This window comes from Sminthopsis crassicaudata, chromosome 4, assembly GCF_048593235.1.
Source record: "Sminthopsis crassicaudata isolate SCR6 chromosome 4, ASM4859323v1, whole genome shotgun sequence".
Classification (NCBI taxonomy): Eukaryota; Metazoa; Chordata; class Mammalia; order Dasyuromorphia; family Dasyuridae; genus Sminthopsis; species Sminthopsis crassicaudata.
The window spans coordinates 19,552,082-19,572,045 of NC_133620.1; the positions used below are offsets into that span (position 1 = coordinate 19,552,082).

Sequence of the window (19,964 nt, forward strand, 5' to 3'; positions counted from 1 at the left end):
ATGGACCAGGTCTCAGTACCGAGGATGCAAAGAAAGGAAAAAACATAACAAAAAAGAAGTAATTCCTATTCTCAAGGAGTTCACAATCTAATGGGACAGAAAACATATTAACAACTCTGTGCAAACAAGACGTACATGGGGCAAAAAAGGAAGGCCTTAGAATTAAGGGGAATTGAGAAAGGCTTCTTGGGAAAGGGAGGGTTTGTGTTAAAGGCAAATGGGAGACAGGCAGGATTGGATTAGAAGTAGGAAGGCTAGTTGGGAGGTTATCACCTTTATCTAGATCAGAGGTTCTCAAACTATGGGCCACAGGCCAGATGCACGGGCTGAGGACGTTTATGCCCCCACCTGGTTATGGCAAATGGGCCAAGGGGCAGAGACAGAGTGTGAGTTTTTGTTTTTACTATAATCCAGCCCACCAACAGTCTGAGGGACAGCAAACTGGCCCCCTGTTTAAAAAGTTTGAGGACCACTGGTCTAGATGAGTGGGTGAGATGAGTCAGGGGTTCTGAGCCCACAGGAAAACCAGATGTAAGAAATATTGAAGAGGTAAAATTGACTTGAGTTGGATCGTAAAGTGAGCAATGACAGAGTCCAAATGAGTTGGAGGATATGAAGCACCATTATTGGAGTGCCGGTGGCACTTACTTCCATGGAAGTAAGAGAAAGGTTCAGCCTTTGAGGGGCATAAGGCTCAGTTTTGAACATATTGAATCTGTAAATGCCTTGGAATAGTGTGAGATATTAAAAAGGCTGAAGGTGGATCTAGAGACTTGAGAATTATCTTTGTTTCTATGAAATGTAATTAATACTTCATTAAATTTATTTAATTTAAATAAATTAATTTATAAAGCATCTACTATGTGCAGAAATCCATGGAAATACATGAGATCCCAAGGAATGATGCAGAGGGGGAAAAGAAGGGGCCAAAGACACGTCCTTGAGGGGCACCTACATTTAAAGGGAAGTAGGAAAAGATGAGCAAAGATGAACAAGGAAAAGGAGGGAAACTGCAAGAGAAGGGTCCCCAAAAATGAGTTGGGGTCTAGGGAAAAGAAAAAGCAAAGTGATGTACAGAACCAAATATCAGTAAGAAGTCAGGGAGTTTGAAGAGAAGAATAAAGGCCGTGGGCTTCAGAGGTGAGGGAGTTACCATTGATTTGGGAAAGAATAATTTCAGCAGAGCAGGAGAAGAGGAGAATGGATAAAAAGTCAAATTAGAGAGATCTGAGCATGAGACGACAAAGTAAAGCCAGTGATGGCAGGCCCAGCCAATAACCGGAGAGCGTATGCTGGCTGGAGGGGCTCACAACGCTGGAGGGGGGATGGGGAGAACTTGTGAGCTTGTAGGTGAAGGCGAAGGCTAGTGGGAGAAATTAAAGATGCAGGAAAGGGAACAAATTTGACTCAGAAGTCGAGTCCAAGACTGGCCCAAAGCACGAATCCCTCCTGCAGCATCTCTGGGAGGCAGAGCCAGGTAAAGGCACTTGTTTTCCTTAGGCAAGACTTGGAAAATGTCCCCTGGGAGCCTTAAAGCTCTACACTCACACACATGCCTTGACATCACAAAATAAATACCTGTGTATCCTGAAGGACGGAATTTTTTTCTTTAGTATTAAAGATGTCTGCATTCCTAAAAGGCGGCATTGTGGGACGGTAGGTAGAGACAGACTTGGAGGCAGGGAGAATTGGGTCTAAATCCCACTAAATACTGCCGCTGTGTGTCCCTGATGCAGTCACTCAGCTCTCAGAAAACTCCCTGAAGTAGAAAATCGTAACCTTTCTTATTTCATAGACCCATTAGGCTGCTCTTGAACCTCGTCTCAGAACAAAGCAAAATTCATAGGATTAGCCCAAAACTACATTGAAATAAAGTTCCCCAGATCGTTTAAAGATCATGGACCCCAGATTAAAGGTCTCTACCTTAGAGCTTATCTCCTAAATCACAGATAAGCTGCGATGTGACCTGGGGATGGAACTTCCATACTGGGAGCTCCACACGCTGATTATGTAAACCGGGCCTCACCGCCGCCAGTCCAGTAATTCAAGCCAGAGGATCATAGTGCAGTATGTGAAAAGTGTAAGAAAACTCGCTTTGTGGATGTGAGATTGAAAAACTGATTTAAATTCAATATAAAATATGGATCACCTTTTCCTTCCAAGTCACCACAGCAAAGAATCAGCAAGGTCAGAAAGGCTCGGCCCAGAGGGCAGCTCCCACACCCCATTCTCACTGAGCTGCATCTTTTTCCACTTGAAAAACTGCCCCCCTGCCCACGGAAAGAACCAGTCCGGCTCGTACCACAGTCCAGAGCCAAGCAGGGGAGTCGTGAGGCTGAGGGGACGCCCCCCGGGATGGAGCTGATGTGCCCCCCCCCAGCCAGCAGAACAAACAAGCTGGGAGGCAGAGGGGCCGGCCAAAAGGCTTCCACGCTATTGAAACCAAGGGTCTTTGGCAAGGTCACATCCCAAAGTCCCCCGTGTGGCCTCAGACACCTCTCAGTCTCCCCTTGCTCCACATGGAGCTCCATCTGCTCCATCCTCCAGGGAGCGAGTCCAGACTGGTCCCCAGCCCCTTCCTCGTCTTCGTTCTCTCTCCAGTCTCACACCATGGCTCACGGCCTCACGTGTGGTCTCATAACCGCACGTGGCGGTTGTGAAATTATGAGTCATTACCAGTGAAGTTGGATTTGTGGGCCCACTTTATATGCCCACATCCCTGGGGTCATGTCAATATTTCTGGGGTAAAAAGGCTTCTCAAGTGGAAAAGGCTTAAGAAGGCCCACTTAGAGCACAGAGAAGAGATTTCCTAACCAGGGTCCCCTCGGTGCAGGGCCCCCGCTCTGCCAACTAAGCATGGCTGGCCCCTCCTCCCTGATGCACAACATGGAGTCCGGCCCCTCGCCACCCTGGCGTTGTCGGGAGGAGTTCCACCTTGTAGAAAGAAGCCGGGTCAAGCCCTCATGTGATGGGTCAGTAAGGGCTGGCTGAGCATTTTCTTCCCCAAACAGGCAAATTACATGTTAAAATTCAGACTTAAAGGCAATGAAAATCTGTGAGTGCCGACTGTGGGTCAAGAACTGTGTACGGCAGCGGGGAAGGCAAAACCCTCCCTGTTGTCAAGAAGCCATCGTTCTCCTGGGGGAGACAACATGTGGCAGATAAATAGATTGTCACACACAGAGAAGAAATACTAAGGGGACAACCTGGCCATGCCGTGGGGCATAATGTCAAGAAGACATGATGAGGGGCAGCCAAGGGGCGCAGTGGATAGAGCACCAGCCCTGAAGTCAGGAGGACCCGAGTTCAAATGTGGTCTCAGACACTTAACACTTCCTGGCTGTGTGACCCTGGGCAAGTCACTTAACCCCAGTCTCCAAAAAAAGAAGAGAAAAAAAAAAGACATGATGAGTTCAAATCCAGTCTCAGACACTTCCTGGCTGTGTGACCCTGGGCAAGTCACTTCACCCTGCGTGCCTCCATTTCCTCATCTGTAAAATAAGCGGAAAAAGGAAATGGCCAACTGCGCCAGCGTCTCTGCCAAGAGAATTCCAAATGGGTCCCGGAGAGTCGGCCACGACTGAAACGCCTCAATAACAGCAGCAGCAAAATCTTTAGCTGGAGGCGTGAGGGAAGACAGCTTTTAAGTGCCGGGTGCCCGCTGTCTCGGGGCTGGGTCTCCCCCGCCACGTTGCTCGGGGCTCTGTCCCCCAGCACAGATTACCGAAGCTCTGGCCCGAAGGAGCACTCAGCTGGAGGACAGTTTGGGGGTGGGAAGTTTGCGCCATTGGGAAGCGGACAGAGCCCCCTCCATGGGAGGGCCGGGAACACCGTCGGGCTCTGCTGTCGAGAAGTGTCTCGTGAAAGGCGCCTCCCCAGGTTTGGTGGCAGTGATGGCTGCTCTGGGCAATGATGGGGAGCCCTGGGGGAGGGGATCCCACGCCCCGCCAAGGCAAATACAGACTTGGAAGATGGCACAGAGTCCCCTTTTCCTGAAGTTTATTTTTTCTGGACTCAGCCTTGGTGTAATTTATTTTTCCTGGGGTGGAAAGAGGGATTCATGGGTTGGAAAAGCCGTTTTCCATTTTAAACTTTAAATGCCCCAGTCATTGAAGTCTTGTATTTGTGTATTTATATCAAAGAACAGCTAGACATTCACCGAGCGGGAGGAGGGGAGCCCCGTGCTAGGCCCAAAAGGCGAATGGCTTGAAAGGAACAAGAACTGCGTTTGTATAGATATGGCCCGTCATTTCTCTGACTTTCCATGACCCCACTCGAGGTTTTCTGGGCAAAGATCGGGTGGCCAGCTCCTTCTCCAGCTCATTTTACATATGGGGAAACTGAGGCAAAGTTAAATCACTTGTCCAGGGTCGCACAGGAAGTGTCTGAGGCGGGATCCGAACTCGCTTAGATGAGCTTTCCGGACTCTGGGCGCAAGACTTTGTGCATTATGGCGCCCCCCAGCTGTCCTAGAGACATTTTTATCTGGCATCAGAAAATGGAAAAGGGGCAAGAACGGGATAAAAAGGCCATTGGGCTCTAGTTCTAACTTTGCTACATTCTTCTTATTTGCCAAGACTTTGGGTATTTCCTTCTTAGCTTCACTTTCCCCTTCTGGAAAAAACAAAAACTGAAAGGTTGGACTGAGTTTTCTTATAACTCCAAAGATCTGTTTCTAGTAAATGTAAAAAACAAGTAAAAAAAAATATAACCTTCAATTTTAGAATTGATAAAAGGCTTGAACCGAGAGATTCTGCAGGAGATGAGAGTGTCGGCCCCTTTGTAGCTGAATGAACTTCCCTGAACTTCAGTCTCTTCATCTATAAAATGGCGGCAATATCACTCACAGAGTAGATCAAATGATAATGGGGGGGTGGGGGGACCCTTTGCAAACCTTCTGGCCCTCGGTCAAAGCCGGCTGGTGAATAATTGTGACGTTTATGTCAGTATAATTGTCTCCTGCTGCTTGGTGGTGCCTTGGAGAAGGGAGAGAAGGGGATTTAAAAACCTGGGTTCGAATCTCCCTCTGGGTCACTTTCTAAACTTGTAACCAGAATCCAGCACCCATGTGGGAGCTCTCCCGGGAGAGGCCCCTCCCCGGACAAAGCCCCCGTCTTTCCCATGGGGAGGTTTGCCCCTGTCGCAGAGAGGCGTGAGGTGCACTGGATGGGGGCCCAACCGCAGTTCGGTAGGCCCGAGCTGAAGGGTGCATCTGCTGGACCATTAAAGTGGGAGTTGTTAAAAAAAAAAATTAAAGCACATTTAAACCAAAATCAAAAACAATCTTCCCGACAATAAGAAAGATCCTGAAGCAGAGGAAGCTTTTTATAAGGATTGGTCTGAGGCCCTTTGGGTGAGATGTCCAAGACAGGGGAGATGATGAAGGATAAAAATGGAAGAAAGATTCTTATTTATTCCTTGGACTAGGTGAATTTTGAGGTTCCTAATCGCTCTGAAGTTTGAATATTCTAAACCCATACTTTTGTGTTTTTTCCTTTTAGAAAAAAAATTAAATTAAGACAAAAATGAATTCATTCATTAAAAAACAAGTTATTAAACACCTATTCTGGACAAGATCCTTCATCCTCTGAAACCTCCTCCTGGAAGGGGGAAGTGAATGCTTACACCCCCTGAGAAGTTCTCTGAGTTTATAAACTAGAAAAGTTGCTGACGGCACTGGGAAAGCACTTTCTCTCTGCACCCCCTGCTCCTTTTGGATTTGCTTGTTTTTGGACACGCTCCTGAGCGTGGGGAAGCTGGGATCTCCCCATTTCTGACTTGCGCCGGTTTGCCCCTCCGTGGGGCTCGCCCTGTCAGTACCAAACAGTGCAGCTCAATTTTTCCATCGTCCTCAGTTTCCCCAAGGAGCGGGATTGCGGCCTGAGCCACCACACCGAGCCCTTCCTCCTAAAACTGGCCCAGGCCCATAACTCACCACCTCCTAAATATGCCAGAGAGCTTCAAAGAGCGGGCGTTCCATTCACTGAAGGAAAGGGAAAGGCTCCCACAGCTTAGTAGGTTTAAGGACTGCTTTGAGCAACAATTCATGATATTGTGGCCAACGTAGCGAAGAGTTCCTCTGAGCATTTTCAGCTTTGTGGACGCTGTTAAAGCTTGGTTATGTTGACCCAATCTCCAAGAACCCAGGAACTCCCCCTTTCAAAAATGATGTTTCAGAGGAAGTATTCTTTTTTCATTTTTTAATTCTTTTTTTAAATAAATGAATTCAATTTTTTGTCTTAATTTAATTTTTTCTAAAAGGATAAAACAAAAATAGTTCTTCATAATAGTTCTAGATTATTCCAACTTCAGAATGACTAGGAACCCCAAAAGTGGGGTGGGGGCAAGGACCAACTGCTTATAGAGGAGGGAAACTGAGGGAGGCGTTAGCCTGGCCAGTGGTTGGGAACGGCTTCTTGTAGGATCCAGAGATGATGACCCAAAGAATTACAGCTGGTGGAAGTGCGGGAGGTAGAGGTCAAGAACAACGGGAAAGTGTCAGTGGAGTGAGGTAGAAAGAGGCAGGCAGAAAGAGAAGGAAATGGGCTTTGAGGGGCAGCTAGGTGGCGCAGTGGAGAGAGCACCAGCCTGGGTTCAGAGGACTGAGTTCGAATCCCCCCTTTGCTATTTCCTCACATACAGGAGTGACTATGGGCAAATGATGTCATCTCTCTAAATCTCATTTGTAAAATGAGGGGATTCGATCAGGTGATCTTTAAGGGGCTTTCCAGAGCTAATTCCATGATCTTGGAAAAATCCAGTGATATAACAAGGACATAATGAGCCGGCACATTATTCTACCTTATCTATGGTGCAGAAGGGGGGAAATGTTAATATTATTATTATTCTCCAGTTTTCAACTTTAATCATTACTTGTGTTCCTCATTCAAAGGAGTTCAATCCATGGATGAACATGTATCTATTAAGTGCCTACTGTGTGCCAACACTGTGATAGGGACGGAAATCAACTCCAAAACCCTGTGTGGCATCCGAAGGCCTCCCTCACCTGAACCCCAACAAAAACCTTGCCCGTCCTCTCATTCCCCTTCATACACTCCACTCATCACTGACCCTGGCCACCTCAGGGTCATAAAGGTCTTCCAACTCCTGACTCGGGACTTTCTCTGCCATCCTCCAATTCTCCTCTCTCCCTTCTGGCTTCCTTTAAGTCTCACCAGAAATCTCACCTTTTTTTCCCCTGAGGCAATTAGAGTTAAGTGACTTGCCCAGGGTCACACAGCCAGGACGTGTTCAGTGTCTGAGGCTGGATTTGAACTCTGGTCCTCCTGACTTCAGGGCTGGTGCTCTACCACTGCGCCACCTGAAATCTCACCTGCTACAAGAAATCTCAGCAATCTTCCCTAACGCCAGTGTCTCCTTTTATTGATTATCTGCCATCTACATCTTGCTCAGGAGTCATTGTTTGCACATTGTCTTCCCCATTAGACTGAGAACTCCTTCAAATTAGTGTCTTTTGCCTTTTTTAGTATCCCCATCATTTAGCACAGTGCCTGGTATACAGGAGACATTTAATAAATGCTTGCATGAAAATACAAAGACAAAAAAGAAACATCCTCAGGAAATTTGTATTTTACAGAAATGTTCTTGAGACAAGTCACCGTCCAACTACTGTTTTTTAATATTTACCATTCAGAGCACTTGCTGAGGGGAAAGATTTTTTCTTCAATCGATGAAAAGGTTTATATACTGTGGAGTCATTGAAAAGCTGACAGGAGAAAAAGTTCCAATCTTGGTCTGAATTTGTTTTTAGTTTCTTCTGCTGGGTCTTTTGTTTATGGGAGTGGGAGAGAGTAGTAGTAGCAATGGCGATGGCAGTTGTGGTGATGGTGGTGAGGGTAGAAGCTGTTGTAGTAGTTGGAGTTGGAGTAGCCTTGGTGGAAGTGGCAGGAGAAGCAGAAGTGGAAAAATAATAATAATAATAATAATAATAATAATAATAATAATAATAACAATAAGCCTAAGGAGCAGAGAACAGCACCATGAGGGCAAAGGTCATTTATGTAGCGTCTGTCTGTCCTGTTGCTCCTGGCCTTGTACCCAGAACCTTCCGGGCTCCCGTCGCCTCCCAATTTAGTTCAGAGGTCATTTTACTCTCCTGTGCAGAAGCCCACAGAGCCCGGAATGTGAAAGAAACCATGACAGAAGGGGGTTTGTCACAGAATTGCCTCTATCTGAATCCTAAAACAAAGGTGACATCCTAAGACAAGATGGGGACAGTGATGAGGAAGAGTGAAGAAGGCCTCAGAGAGTTTGCATTTTCCTGTGGGCTCCGCACCTGGAAGTGAGGGGGAGCCAGGGGAGGTTGGAAGGGGGAGTGACAGACACGGGTGGTCCGCTGTCACAAGTAGCGTCTGATTCCTGTTCCAAGAGCAAGAACTCTTGGCGGCGGGGAAGAGAAGTAACAGAGCCCAGGCACAGAGGAAGGAAGCCCTGGGTTCAGATCCTGCCTTTGACCCACACTAGTTCTTTGCCCATCCACCACTGGACCAAAGAGCCAGAGCCCAACGGGCCAGAGGCTGGGTGGCCAGTCCAGCAAACAAGGCTCTGGGCGGTTTGAGAATCGGCACCGACCCTCCATGATCCCATCGGACACACGCCTCTGCTCCTCCTCCCTCCAACTGCAATGTGCTTCCAAGCCATGAAGCAAAAACCACGTTTATTCAAGTGAGCTGGAGGGAGTTAGAATTTCTGTCCCCAGACAGCCCCGTGAACAATTACGAAGTTAAAACAAGAATAAGCGCACAGAATCAAAGCCATCCATGAGCATCAAAAAAAATCCATTTAAATAATTGTGAAGGGGCGGACAGACTTTAAAATATTTCTTTCATTAAGTTTCTTTTATTCTATAGGATCTAAGAAAAAGAAGATTTTCCTGTTTAACTCATTTTCTTTTCCTTAAAAAGAATGAACTTTTGGCCCAAATTAGAGTTTTTATTTTTGTTTTTTATTTAATTTTCTCTCAAGCAATCTACATGTTTGATCGTCTGTTTGCTCCATTTGCCCTGTTCGGCCGATTAGCCATGGTGGCTGGCTTTTGACTGTATATTAATAATAGCTCGGATTTCTAAAGCTCCTACTGTGTGCGGGGCACTTTACAGATAGTATCACATTGATCCTCACAGCAGCCTTTGGTGGAGGAGCTGTGAACAGTTGTGGAAACTGAGGCAAAGAGCAGTTGACTTATTCAGAGACTCACCCACAGTCACCCAGCCTGAGGCTTCCTGACTTCGGGCTCCATGTTCTGTGCAAATATAAATGTTTCTCATTATGCACATTCTATAATGTATTTCACATTGCTTGAAAAGGGGCTTTGTTGAGTTTTCTAACTTTGCACTCCCAAAGTGGGGGGCTCCATCATTCTTGAGCTCCCCCTGGGACAGCAGGCTACAAGGGCTCCAGGGTCACCAGTAAGAAGAGTTTAGACCTGGAGCCAGAAGGGAGGTCAAGGGTCATCCCATGGAGTCCACCCATCTTATAAAGAAGGAAGCCCAGAGAAGTAGACTGTTACCCAGTGTCCCTAGCGCTGCCAGGAGCCCCCATTTTACAGAAAAGCAAAATAAATCCCACAGACACAGGGTGACTTGCATCATTTCTTGGTTGATCAGGAATGACCTTCTTAGCAAGGCTAGTTTTTAAAATGACCCCGAAAAGGTAACTTAACCTTCATTTGCCTCATCTGTCAAATGGGCTCATAATACCCCCCTCTCTCAAAGTTGTAAAGATCAAATGAAACAATGCTTGTAACATGTTTAGTAGAGTGCCTGGCACCTAGAGTCAAAGTTAGGGCTGGAATTGGAATCAGTTACCAGAGAAATTATTACTCATTTGGGGGCATCTGTGAGAATCTTCTCTAACTTAGGGGGGCTTCCTTCCAGAGCTTGTGTTCCTCTGGCAGAGCCCCCCAGAGCACCAAGAGGCAGCCCAGGAGCCACAGAGCACCCGGCCACCGCTTACACGGACTTTCTCTTTTCTCCTTTGTCTCCTAGACTCCTGCTGAAAAGCAAGAAGCCCAACTCAGAAAAACCCAAGTTGGAAAAGGAAGACAAAGTGCTTAGAGAAAGATTTGAGGTACGTGGAGCCTTCGTGTCCACCAGAGCCATCCCCCTGCTCCTCTGCTAGCTTCCCCAGGGCCATTATGGTCGGCCTCCCTTTCAGCTCCCTGAGACTCAACTCAAAGGCCGGCTTTGTCAGGAGGCCCGTTTTAGCCTTTATCGCCCCTTTATTAAGGCCTTCCCATCCCAGACCACCTTTGTCCCACCCTACTTATGTCTTGTACATAACTTTTATAGAATTCATATTATTCATAATTGCCCTCCGCCAGGATACGTTCTATAAAAGCAGGAGAGTCCCCAGCTGGCCCAAATATGGCGGATCCGTGATATTTTTCCTCGTTCACTGATGTCCCCTGACTCCCTATTCTTGGCTGGTTATTTAGATACTCTTATAAAACAACTTGACCATCTCAGGGCCTCCAGTTAAGGCACAGGAAGGGGTTCCAAGAGGAAAGCGTGACTGCGACAGACAGCCCGAGATGCATCCGCAGGTGTTACAGCAGGAGACCGGCTCGGGAGCGCGCTTGCCTGGAGAACTGTGAGCTCGGACAGACACGGTGGGACCCTGAGAAACAGATACTGTCATCATCCACATTCCATAGATGAGGAGACGGAGGCAGACGGAAGTGAAGTGACTTGCCCAGAGACACACGGTATAGGTATCAGGCTGGGTTTGAACTCGGGTCTTCATGACTCCAGGCCTGTGCTCCATCCACAGTGCCTCGGAGGCACAGGAGGGTTTGTTCCTTTTGGTCATGACTTCCTTTTGGGATTTTCTTGCCAAGGATACCAGAATGGCTTGCCATTTCCTTTTCTGGCTCATTTTACAGATGAGGAAACTGAGGCATGATTGAGTTAAGTGACTTGCTCAGGATCATACTGTTAGTGTCTAAGGCCAGACTCTTGCCTCTCCCCACTGTACCACCTGTACCACCTGTATATCACCTGTTGCTGCCCATCTGTATCCATACTGAGTTCAGCACCAATGAGATAAGTTCCTGGGGGGGGAAAGAGGGGCTTCCTCCAGATCAGAAATGGAGCCTGCCTCACACTCATCCCTCGTGAGACCTGTCCGTGGTAGCCACCAAACTCCCAGCTTGAAAGAAAGAGGGAGATGAGACAAGACTTAAGGGACCTGGACTCAGAAAGAGGCATTTACCAGCTGTTGGCAAGTCACTTAACCTCTGTCTACCTCCATTTTCTCATCTGTAAAATGGGAACAAAGCAGCACCTGCCTCCCAGGATTGCCGTAAGGATCAAATGGAATCACATTTGTAAAGCACTTTGCAAAGCTCTGTATGAATGCTAGCTATTATTATTTCATCTTTAATGCTTTTATTTCTATGTTATGTATGTTTTATACTAGATAACATTTTCATACAGGAGAACATGTATGATTATAAATAAATATCCATGTATTTTAGGAGCATGTGTTCAATTTTCTTTTTTTTACTTACTTTTAAGTGGGGCAATCAAAAAAGCTAGAACCTAAGAGTCTGTTGAATAGATTGCTACACTTAAGAGTCAGGAACTCCCAGGTCCCAATCTCACTTCTGAAATTTCTGTCTGGAACAAAGAAAAATCAACTTTGCCTCATTTGAAAATAAGAAAATAATTCCAGCCGTCCCTCACAAAGCAGTCACGAGGCTCAGACAATGTAAGGGCTTTTAAATGGCATGTAAATGTTAATTACAATTATTACTAACACAACTCAATAATAACTAATACTGTACACGTGAAAAAGTTCCCAGGATTCAGCAGAATACCTCATTGCCTCATTCATCTAACATTATTACGCACCAGCCACACGTCGACAACTGAGGAAAATTCTAAGACATCCTCAACTTGGACTGAGAAGTGGAATATCTTCTTAAATCGTGATCCACAACCCCGTATGCGATCTCGTAACTGAATGTAGGGATTATGAAATTATGGTTTATTATCGATAAATGTTTGATTTGTGTGCCTATTTTATATATCTGAGGGCACATGAAAATTTCTCAGGTGAAAAGGGGTTACAAGTAGAAAAAGTTTAAAAAGTCCCCTTAGTCCATAAGAATATATTCCAGTAAAATGAGGTGACAGATGAAAAAATCTTCCAAAAAGTAGAAAGCACCATCAAAATGCGAGGTCGTGTTGTTTGGTTATTACCCTAAACAAAATCTCGTTTTGTTTGTTTTCTATTCCCAGAGGCACTACTTGGTAAAGCTGCATAGGAGGAGTGAAGGGAGGAGGGAGGGAATTGATTCTTTGTCCCCTCAAATTATTTTATTACAACAAAGGAGCAAAGTTGCTCAGTAATCCTTTGATGGGTATAACATAGTATACCCCATTGTAATAAAGAGATTACAATTATTAACATCTATATAGCAACCTCACATAATTCGTGGAGAGAGATGATAGATTTGTCTAGAGAAGAGCTTGACTCATCGATTTCACTCAAAATAATCTCATCGTATGTTGTAATTATGGCAAATATTAACTTCTCAGGGACTACAGTTGTATTCATAAGATAAAACATCAATTTAGGGTTTTGTTTTTTATTTTGTCTTTTTTTTAAAGCCACACCCCTCAAAAACAATCTCTAGTTGACCAGTGACAATGTCCCATTCTTTATTTTTGATGGATACATGTTAATTGACCATCTTAATTTCAAGTAAATGGTTTGATTTGGTTTCTCAGTTTGTTTTTTGAACACCTTCACTGCATACACAGCCACCAACATTCAGATCTCTTGGAAATATAATCCTATTGTAAAATAATAGATTCTTAGATTAGAAAAGACACGAGAATCACTTACCCCATCTCTCAAAACTTGAAGTAATTTTTTTTCTAAAATATTCCAAATTGTTGGTCGCCAAACTTCTACTTGACTACTTCTAAATGATGGGGAACTCACTACTTCAAAGGTAGCCGATTTCATTTAGGGAACATATTTTTTGTTTGGTTTTGTTTTCATTCTTCATGGTTTTGAACCAAAGTTTGGCTCTCCTTAATTTCCCCCTACTTTACCCCATCCTCTAGACCAAAGCATCCAGAATATCTCCCGTCTCTTCAAAATGACAGCCCCCTCATATTTAAAAATAATAATTAGAAGACCTAGGGTTGTTTCCTTGGATATCTTTTCCTTTAAATCCCTGATTTTATACATGATAAAAGTGTTGTCGAAGGTCATGGAGCATAAGGGAAACCTCCAAAGTCAGTGCTTATGTTTTTGTGGGGGCTGTGGTGGGGTACACGCTTACAACTTTATTGTGTAAGGAATTCTTGGTGAGCAAACCCTGTCCATCAAAGCAGAGCAACACCTGCTGCTCTGCAACTTGGGGGGCTAAGTGCCTTGCTCAGAGTCTCATAGCTAATATGTGTCTAAGGCAAGATTGAAACCGGGACTTCCTCTGTCTAATTCTGGCTCCCTAGACACTACTGCACATAATCAAACTATTTCTCCTGAGCTGTCTCTTCTCTAAGACAAATAACCCCATTCCCTTTATCCAGGCTTTAAAGGATCTAAATCCTCTCAGCATCCCAACCACCCACTTCTGGTCTTGCTTTGTCTTGTCAATGTCCACTTTAACATGTGGTACCTCAACCTGATGACAATACCCCATTTAATGTCTGAGACATCAAAGAAGGAAGTTAAAAATCAAACACTGCTGCCCTTTGAGGAAGCATCTTGAATGTTTCTGATACCTTCCTAAATTCAGAGATTCAATATAAAATTTCAGTTCAAATATAATTAATAAAGTTTGTATACAAATGTGAAAATGTCCTGATCATCAGTCTGGAAATTCGACAGGGATTACTTCCTGTCTCATCCCATCACCTAAGCTTCAAATGTTTGGTGATTTCTATTTTTTTGCAGGCTGCAGAAATGCTTTCCTCGAAAATTTCTTGTGTAAGAACCAGTTTTAATGTTCTTCTAGCAATGAAACCCATCAACACCTTGTCAATAAACGATTCTATCTTACTGATGAAAACATTTATGATTTTGCTAAAGACACACATACCTATGACCTTTCCAAGTGCAATCTTTTAACGTACTCCAAATCAATATTTCCATGAATATTATTTAAGGAGGAGGAATTGGAAATAAGGAGGGTTGTGTGGTTACTGGAATATTCCAAAAAATATTCCAAATTGTTGGTCGTCAGACTTCTACTTGACTACTTCTAAATGATGGGGAACTCACTACTTCAAAGACAGCCGATTTCATTTAAGGAACATATTATTGATTAGTAGGTTTACGTGACCTACTCAGCACATGCTTACTTTTATTCCTTAAAAGTCTAGATTTTAAATTTTCTACATGGAAGACTTTTTAGCACTTAAATGGTGTTTTAGAGAATTATTTTAAAACATCTGACAGTGGGAAGGCTTTGAGGCTTTATAAAATATAAGTAAATGAAAGGGATGAGGTCTGGAGATTAGAAGTGAGCTGCCCCAACTCCTGGCAGAATTGCCGTCCCCTCCATCCTGAGTGCTCTCATTGAGGTCACAGGTGTATTTCAGAATCACTATTTCTTCCGTTCACTCCAAGGTTATTCTTGTTTCCTCTGGGCCACCTCTACATGGGCAAAGCCTGGCTGGTGTGCACGTTAACGGCCACGTTGAGAAGTCCTGTTGGTCACGGTACCCAGTTATTTTGCCTCTCTAAACAAAGATGCCACTTAAATGTATTTCAATAAAACAATAAAAAACAAGATTGTGGGGGGAATGATTATCAGAAGTTGGATTGTTTGGGGGGTTTGTTTTCAATTATGTACAACAGGCATAAAACCAGGGAGGTAAAGGGTTTCAGCATTGGAGCTCCTTGAGTAGCACTGTCCCTGCTGGCAGAGATGAGTCAATGTTGCTCCCCAGTTTAATTGGGAACTAAGGCAAAAACAGAAATGCCACCGTGAAACACCATGTCGCAGAATGGCTGCGCTCACAGAGCTCTGTGGGAGGCCTCCTGAGGGCAGGGAGACAGCCTACTGCTCTGTCTCCTCTGGAAACTGAATGAATATTTGTTGGATTGAACTACAGATTTCCTTCGGTTGCCATTTGACTTTTTTCACATTGCATGTTGTTCAGACTATTTCATGGAAGGTCAGAGCCAGAGCAGAGGAAGTTAGAACGGGTAGGAATGACTTAAAAAAGAGGCTCCTGGAAATGTCAGAATTGGAAGGAATCTTAGAAGAAACCACTGGAGTCGGATGCAGACAGATGTGAAGTGATTCCGCACGCCTGCTGGCTTTCAGATGAGGCGATGGAGCCCGCCAAGGGCAGCCTGTGTCCTCCGATGCCATCCGGGTGCTTTTCTCTCCTGAGTTTTCCATCCTTAGCTACACGAGGACACTGCACACTCACACTAAAGTTTCAGCATAATATGGTCCACGCTGCACAAATAGAGCAAAGATGAGAATCCGACTCTCATGGACATGAAGGAACGCTGGTCTTCGTTATTTCAGAGTGGCCAGTTCCGCCCTTCAGCATGTGCAAGTCTGTGCAAGCGCCAACACAAACATTAGACATTTCCAAAAGAGAAGCGGAAAGTTGGACCGTTTCCCTCTGGGCCCTGACGCTCTTCTCGGCATTTCGCCCCTTTTCTCACCCACTCACCTTAAGTAAGTAACTGGGTCACAAGAGAATCCCAGAAGCTCTGAGCTGGGGGTGTCAGAGGGCAGCGACTACCACCCTACCATGAAAAGACTCTGTTGTTTATAGAGTCTATAATAAAGACTCTATAATACAACTCTGGTTGGGAAGTCTGTCACTAATCCTTATCTGAAAAAATTATCCCATCAACTATGTTGATCCAAGCAGGGCTCACCAGGCCTTTGAAGAGGAGTCCTCCTCCTCACTCAGTACCTTCTTCCCTTTCTGAGCAGGTCTTAATGATCAGAAAGCTTTTCCCACAATGAGTCTAAATCTGCCTCCTTCCACTTTCCCCCCACCATGGCTCCTTGACCTTTACGGTTAGTTGGCAGCAAACCTCTCCTCGGTACAGGAGTCCCTCGACGGGTGATGATGGCGATCCCTGAAGCTGGAAGGGACCTTCGGAATCACTGCCCCACGTCCTTGGGATGTGCCAGGGAAATGGAGGTTCAGAGGGTTTATCCAAGGTGTCTCTCAGAGCTTCATTTGTCAAGAACTAAGAAGCTGGAGTTTTCTCAAGAAGTTCAAAATTCAAAATTTGAGATCCGAGAGTCTGGCTTAAGTATTTCCCATTTATTGAACAAGTATGAGCAGAACTTCATCCTTGAGGAGACGTTTTCAAAAGAAAATTCTCCTTCTTCAGAGGCCTTAACTGGCTTTAATGACCTTCTTCCCCAATGCTAGTCTTCAACTGACTTTAGACTTGCTTTGTCTACATCTACATGTGTACGAGTCTATGTGTACATATGCTTGTGTATCTATGAATATATACGTGCATATGTGTACCCACACACATAGGTCTATGTTTACCCTTGTTTGGATACACAGATTATGCGGGCTATTTCCTGCGGCCTAATGTAAGGCCAGGAATGTGTCTCCTTTGGTTTTGTGTCCTCCCGCAGGGAGCCCAATGCCCGTGGGAAGGGCAGAGTCCACATCCCTGGTTGCCTGGCAGGGGAATTCCCTGGCGAGACAGTTCTCTTGTCCAGTTCCCAGCCTCTTAGGGAGTTGTCTGGATTCCTGAGAAGTCAAGTGACTTGCCCGGGGTCACGGCGCCTGTAGGTGGGCGTGACTCTGGTCTTTCTGACATCAAGAAGGACTCTCTCTAATAAATAGATTAGAGGAACAGAGAATAGTCTACCTCTCAGACCTGTGGAGAAGGAATTTATGACCAGAGGAGAATTAGAGATCATTATTGATCACAAAAGAGAAGATTTTGATTACATCAAACTAAAAAGTTTCTGTACAAACAATACTAATGCAAACAAGATTAGAAGGGAAGTAACAAATTGGGAAAATATTTTTACAGTTAAAGGTTCTGACAAAGGTCTCATTTCCAAAATATATAGAGAACTGACCCTGATTTATAAGAAATCAAACCATTCTCCAATTGATAAATGGTCAAAGGATATGAACAGACAATTCTCAGATGATGAAATTGAAACTATTTCCACTCATATGAAAGAATGTTCCAAATCACTACTGATCAGAGAAATGCAAATTAAGACAACTCTGAGATACCACTACACACCTGTCAGATTGGCTAAGATGACAGGAACAAATAATGATGAATGTTGGAGGGGATGTGGGAAAACTGGGACACTGATACATTGCTGGTGGAGTTGTGAAAGAATCCAGCCATTCTGGAGAGCAATCTGGAATTATGCCCAAAAAGTTATCAAACTGTGCATACCCTTTGACCCAGCATTGCTGCTATTGCGCTTATATTCCAAAGAAATACTAAAGAAGGGAAAGGGACCTGTATGTGCCAAAATGTTTGTGGCAGCTCTTTTCATAGTGGCCAGAAACTGGAAGATGAATGGATGTCCATCAATTGGAGAATGGTTGGGCAAATTATGGTATATGAAGGTTATGGAATATTATTGTTCTGTAAGAAATGACCAGCAGGAGGAATACAGAGAGGCTTGGAGAGACTTACATCAACTGATGCTGAGTGAAACGAGCAGAACTAGGAGATCACTGTACACTTCAACAACAATACTGTATGAGGATGTATTCTGATGGAAGTGGAAATCTTCAACATAAAGAAGATCCAACTCACTTCCAGCTGATCAATGATGGACAGAAACAACTACACCCAGAGAAGGAACACTGGGAAGTGAATGTAAACTGTTAGCGCTATTGTCTTTCTACCCAGGTTACTTATACCTTCGGAATCTAATAATTAATGTGCAACAAGAAAATTGGATTTACACACATATATTGTATCTAGGTTATATTGTAACACATGTAAAATGTATGGGATTGCCTGTCATCTAGGGGAGGGAGTAGAGGAAAAGAGGGGAAATTTTGGAAAAATGAGTACAAGGGATAATATTATAAAAAAAATTACTCATGCATATGTACTGTGGAAAAAAATTCTAAATACAATAAAAAATAAAAAATTAAAAAAGGACTCTCTCTTTCTCCACTATAAGCTCACAGCAGGTTCTCAGGAGACAATCACTCGTGCACACTAAGTGTCTTTGGAATCATGATGTTCACTGTATTTGCGACATTGAGAAACAGCAGCGTTGACTAGCTTTGAATTGAGGGGTCCAACCAGCGAGCCACAAGTCCTTTGCCTCCCAATCTGGTGCTCTCTATTGTCCCAAGCTTCACGTCTTCCCTGAAGACAGTTTCCAAGTCCATAAAGATGGCTGCAAGGAAGCACACTCTCCTTGGTGGCTACAATATCAAGCGCTATAGAAATAGAGACTATTTTGTGCCAGATTATTATAATGTTGCCTACTATTCTAATAATAATTAGTATAATTAATACAACAATTAGTAATAATATTAAAGAACTTTACGTACATTATTACTTGGTTATCAGTCTGGGGAGGCACAAGCAGCTAACTCTGTGATTTCATGGACTAAAGACAACTTGTTAATTAGACTTAGAATAGTATATAGATTTTCTCAACAGAACCTTCTATTCCCACTATTTTTCAACCAATCAGTGCACTCCTTCCCCTTCATTTAGCACTTCCCTACTGCCTTTCCTACCAACATCAGTCTCAATCTTCTCCAGTGAAGGTCGCTCTTCTCCCTGGGCTAAATGAGAGGAGAGACGGTGAGATTCTCCTGGTTTCTGCTGCCCCTACCAGGCTGTCGCTTTCTCAAGTTCTCCCAAGAGTCAAGACAACCCATTCACATTTCTCCCTTTCTGTCATTTCCCCATTGCTCTCCCTCTTTTGGTTATTTCAAATTATTCGAGTATAAATGAGTAGAAAGCTTCTTTTTCATTGTTTTCATGGTGATTCTACTATTAAGACTATGGATTATTACTTCTTGTGTTATCCCCAGCACTTAGCACAATCAGTGCTAAGCACACAGAAGTACTCAATTAATGCTTCTTGAATTACCTTGATTTTTCCCTGACCTTATTCTATTTTCTTTAGGTTTTTTTCAAAAAGTATCCTATATTTTCTTTCATCCTTAAGTTAACAATGTAATACTTCAGTATGTATTAATTAACAGAGTGTGTGAAATGAGAGGAAGGTATAAAGGAACATCCATTCTTTCATGGTTCAAATATAGCAATTTGCAGCTTTTAGTTCAAAAGAAATGTTCAAATTGCTTTTTAAAAAAAGTACAACCAGAGCTAATCCTGAAGTTTCTTGAAATATCCTTCAAAGTATATGAACCAAAGGGGCTACGAGTCTTACATCGTGAGGGCAACTCTGTGGGCCGCCTTTAGTTTTGAGGCGATTGAAAATTCTCTCATCGGTGTCCTGTGTTTGATGAGCTTCCTCTTCTTTCTCAATTCTTCAGCATGGCTAGTTGGTCATAGGATTTTGAGCTGGAGGAGTTCAGTAAACATCACCCTGCCCCCCTCACCAGCCCTCTTTTATTAAGGAAAAGTGCCCCGCGCCTAGTGAAACCGTTCAGTTACAAAGGAAAGGAGCCAAAGCAGAATTTGAAGCCAGACTCCATAATTACCGCTCCAGTTCTCCTTTCCCAATTCCACACTGCTGGTTCCTGCTATATTTGCTGGCATTGGGAGAACGGACATCCCAGCTCTGGACACAGACTAAGAAAGGTCCATAAGGGCCTGCAAACCAGCGGGGCTTTCAGAGCCTGAGGAAACCGGAGCCCACGTGGGCAGTAGTAATGAGGGACACTCTCCACTACCTCCTGGTTCTTGTCCAACGACACGAGGCCGGGGCAAATTTTCACCAGAATCATTCTTGCGCTGTCCCACTGCACACTTGAACACCCCCCTTTAATAAACAGGAACCACACAAATCA

At 44.2% G+C, this 19,964-nt stretch overlaps 1 protein-coding gene across 1 annotated transcript in view; it reads left to right on the top strand.

Annotated features, from left to right (window-relative positions):
* FYB2 (FYN binding protein 2) overlaps window positions 1-11,317 on the top strand; it is a 45,142-nt gene extending 33,825 nt beyond the window's left edge. Inside the window, exons 16-17 of the mRNA XM_074265827.1 lie at window positions 10,008-10,089; window positions 10,488-11,317. Coding sequence (XP_074121928.1) covers window positions 10,008-10,089; window positions 10,488-10,679 — 274 coding nt within the window. The 3' untranslated portion in view covers window positions 10,680-11,317. The remainder of the gene's footprint in view (window positions 1-10,007; window positions 10,090-10,487) is intronic.
* The last annotated feature ends 8,647 nt before the right edge of the window (window positions 11,318-19,964 follow it).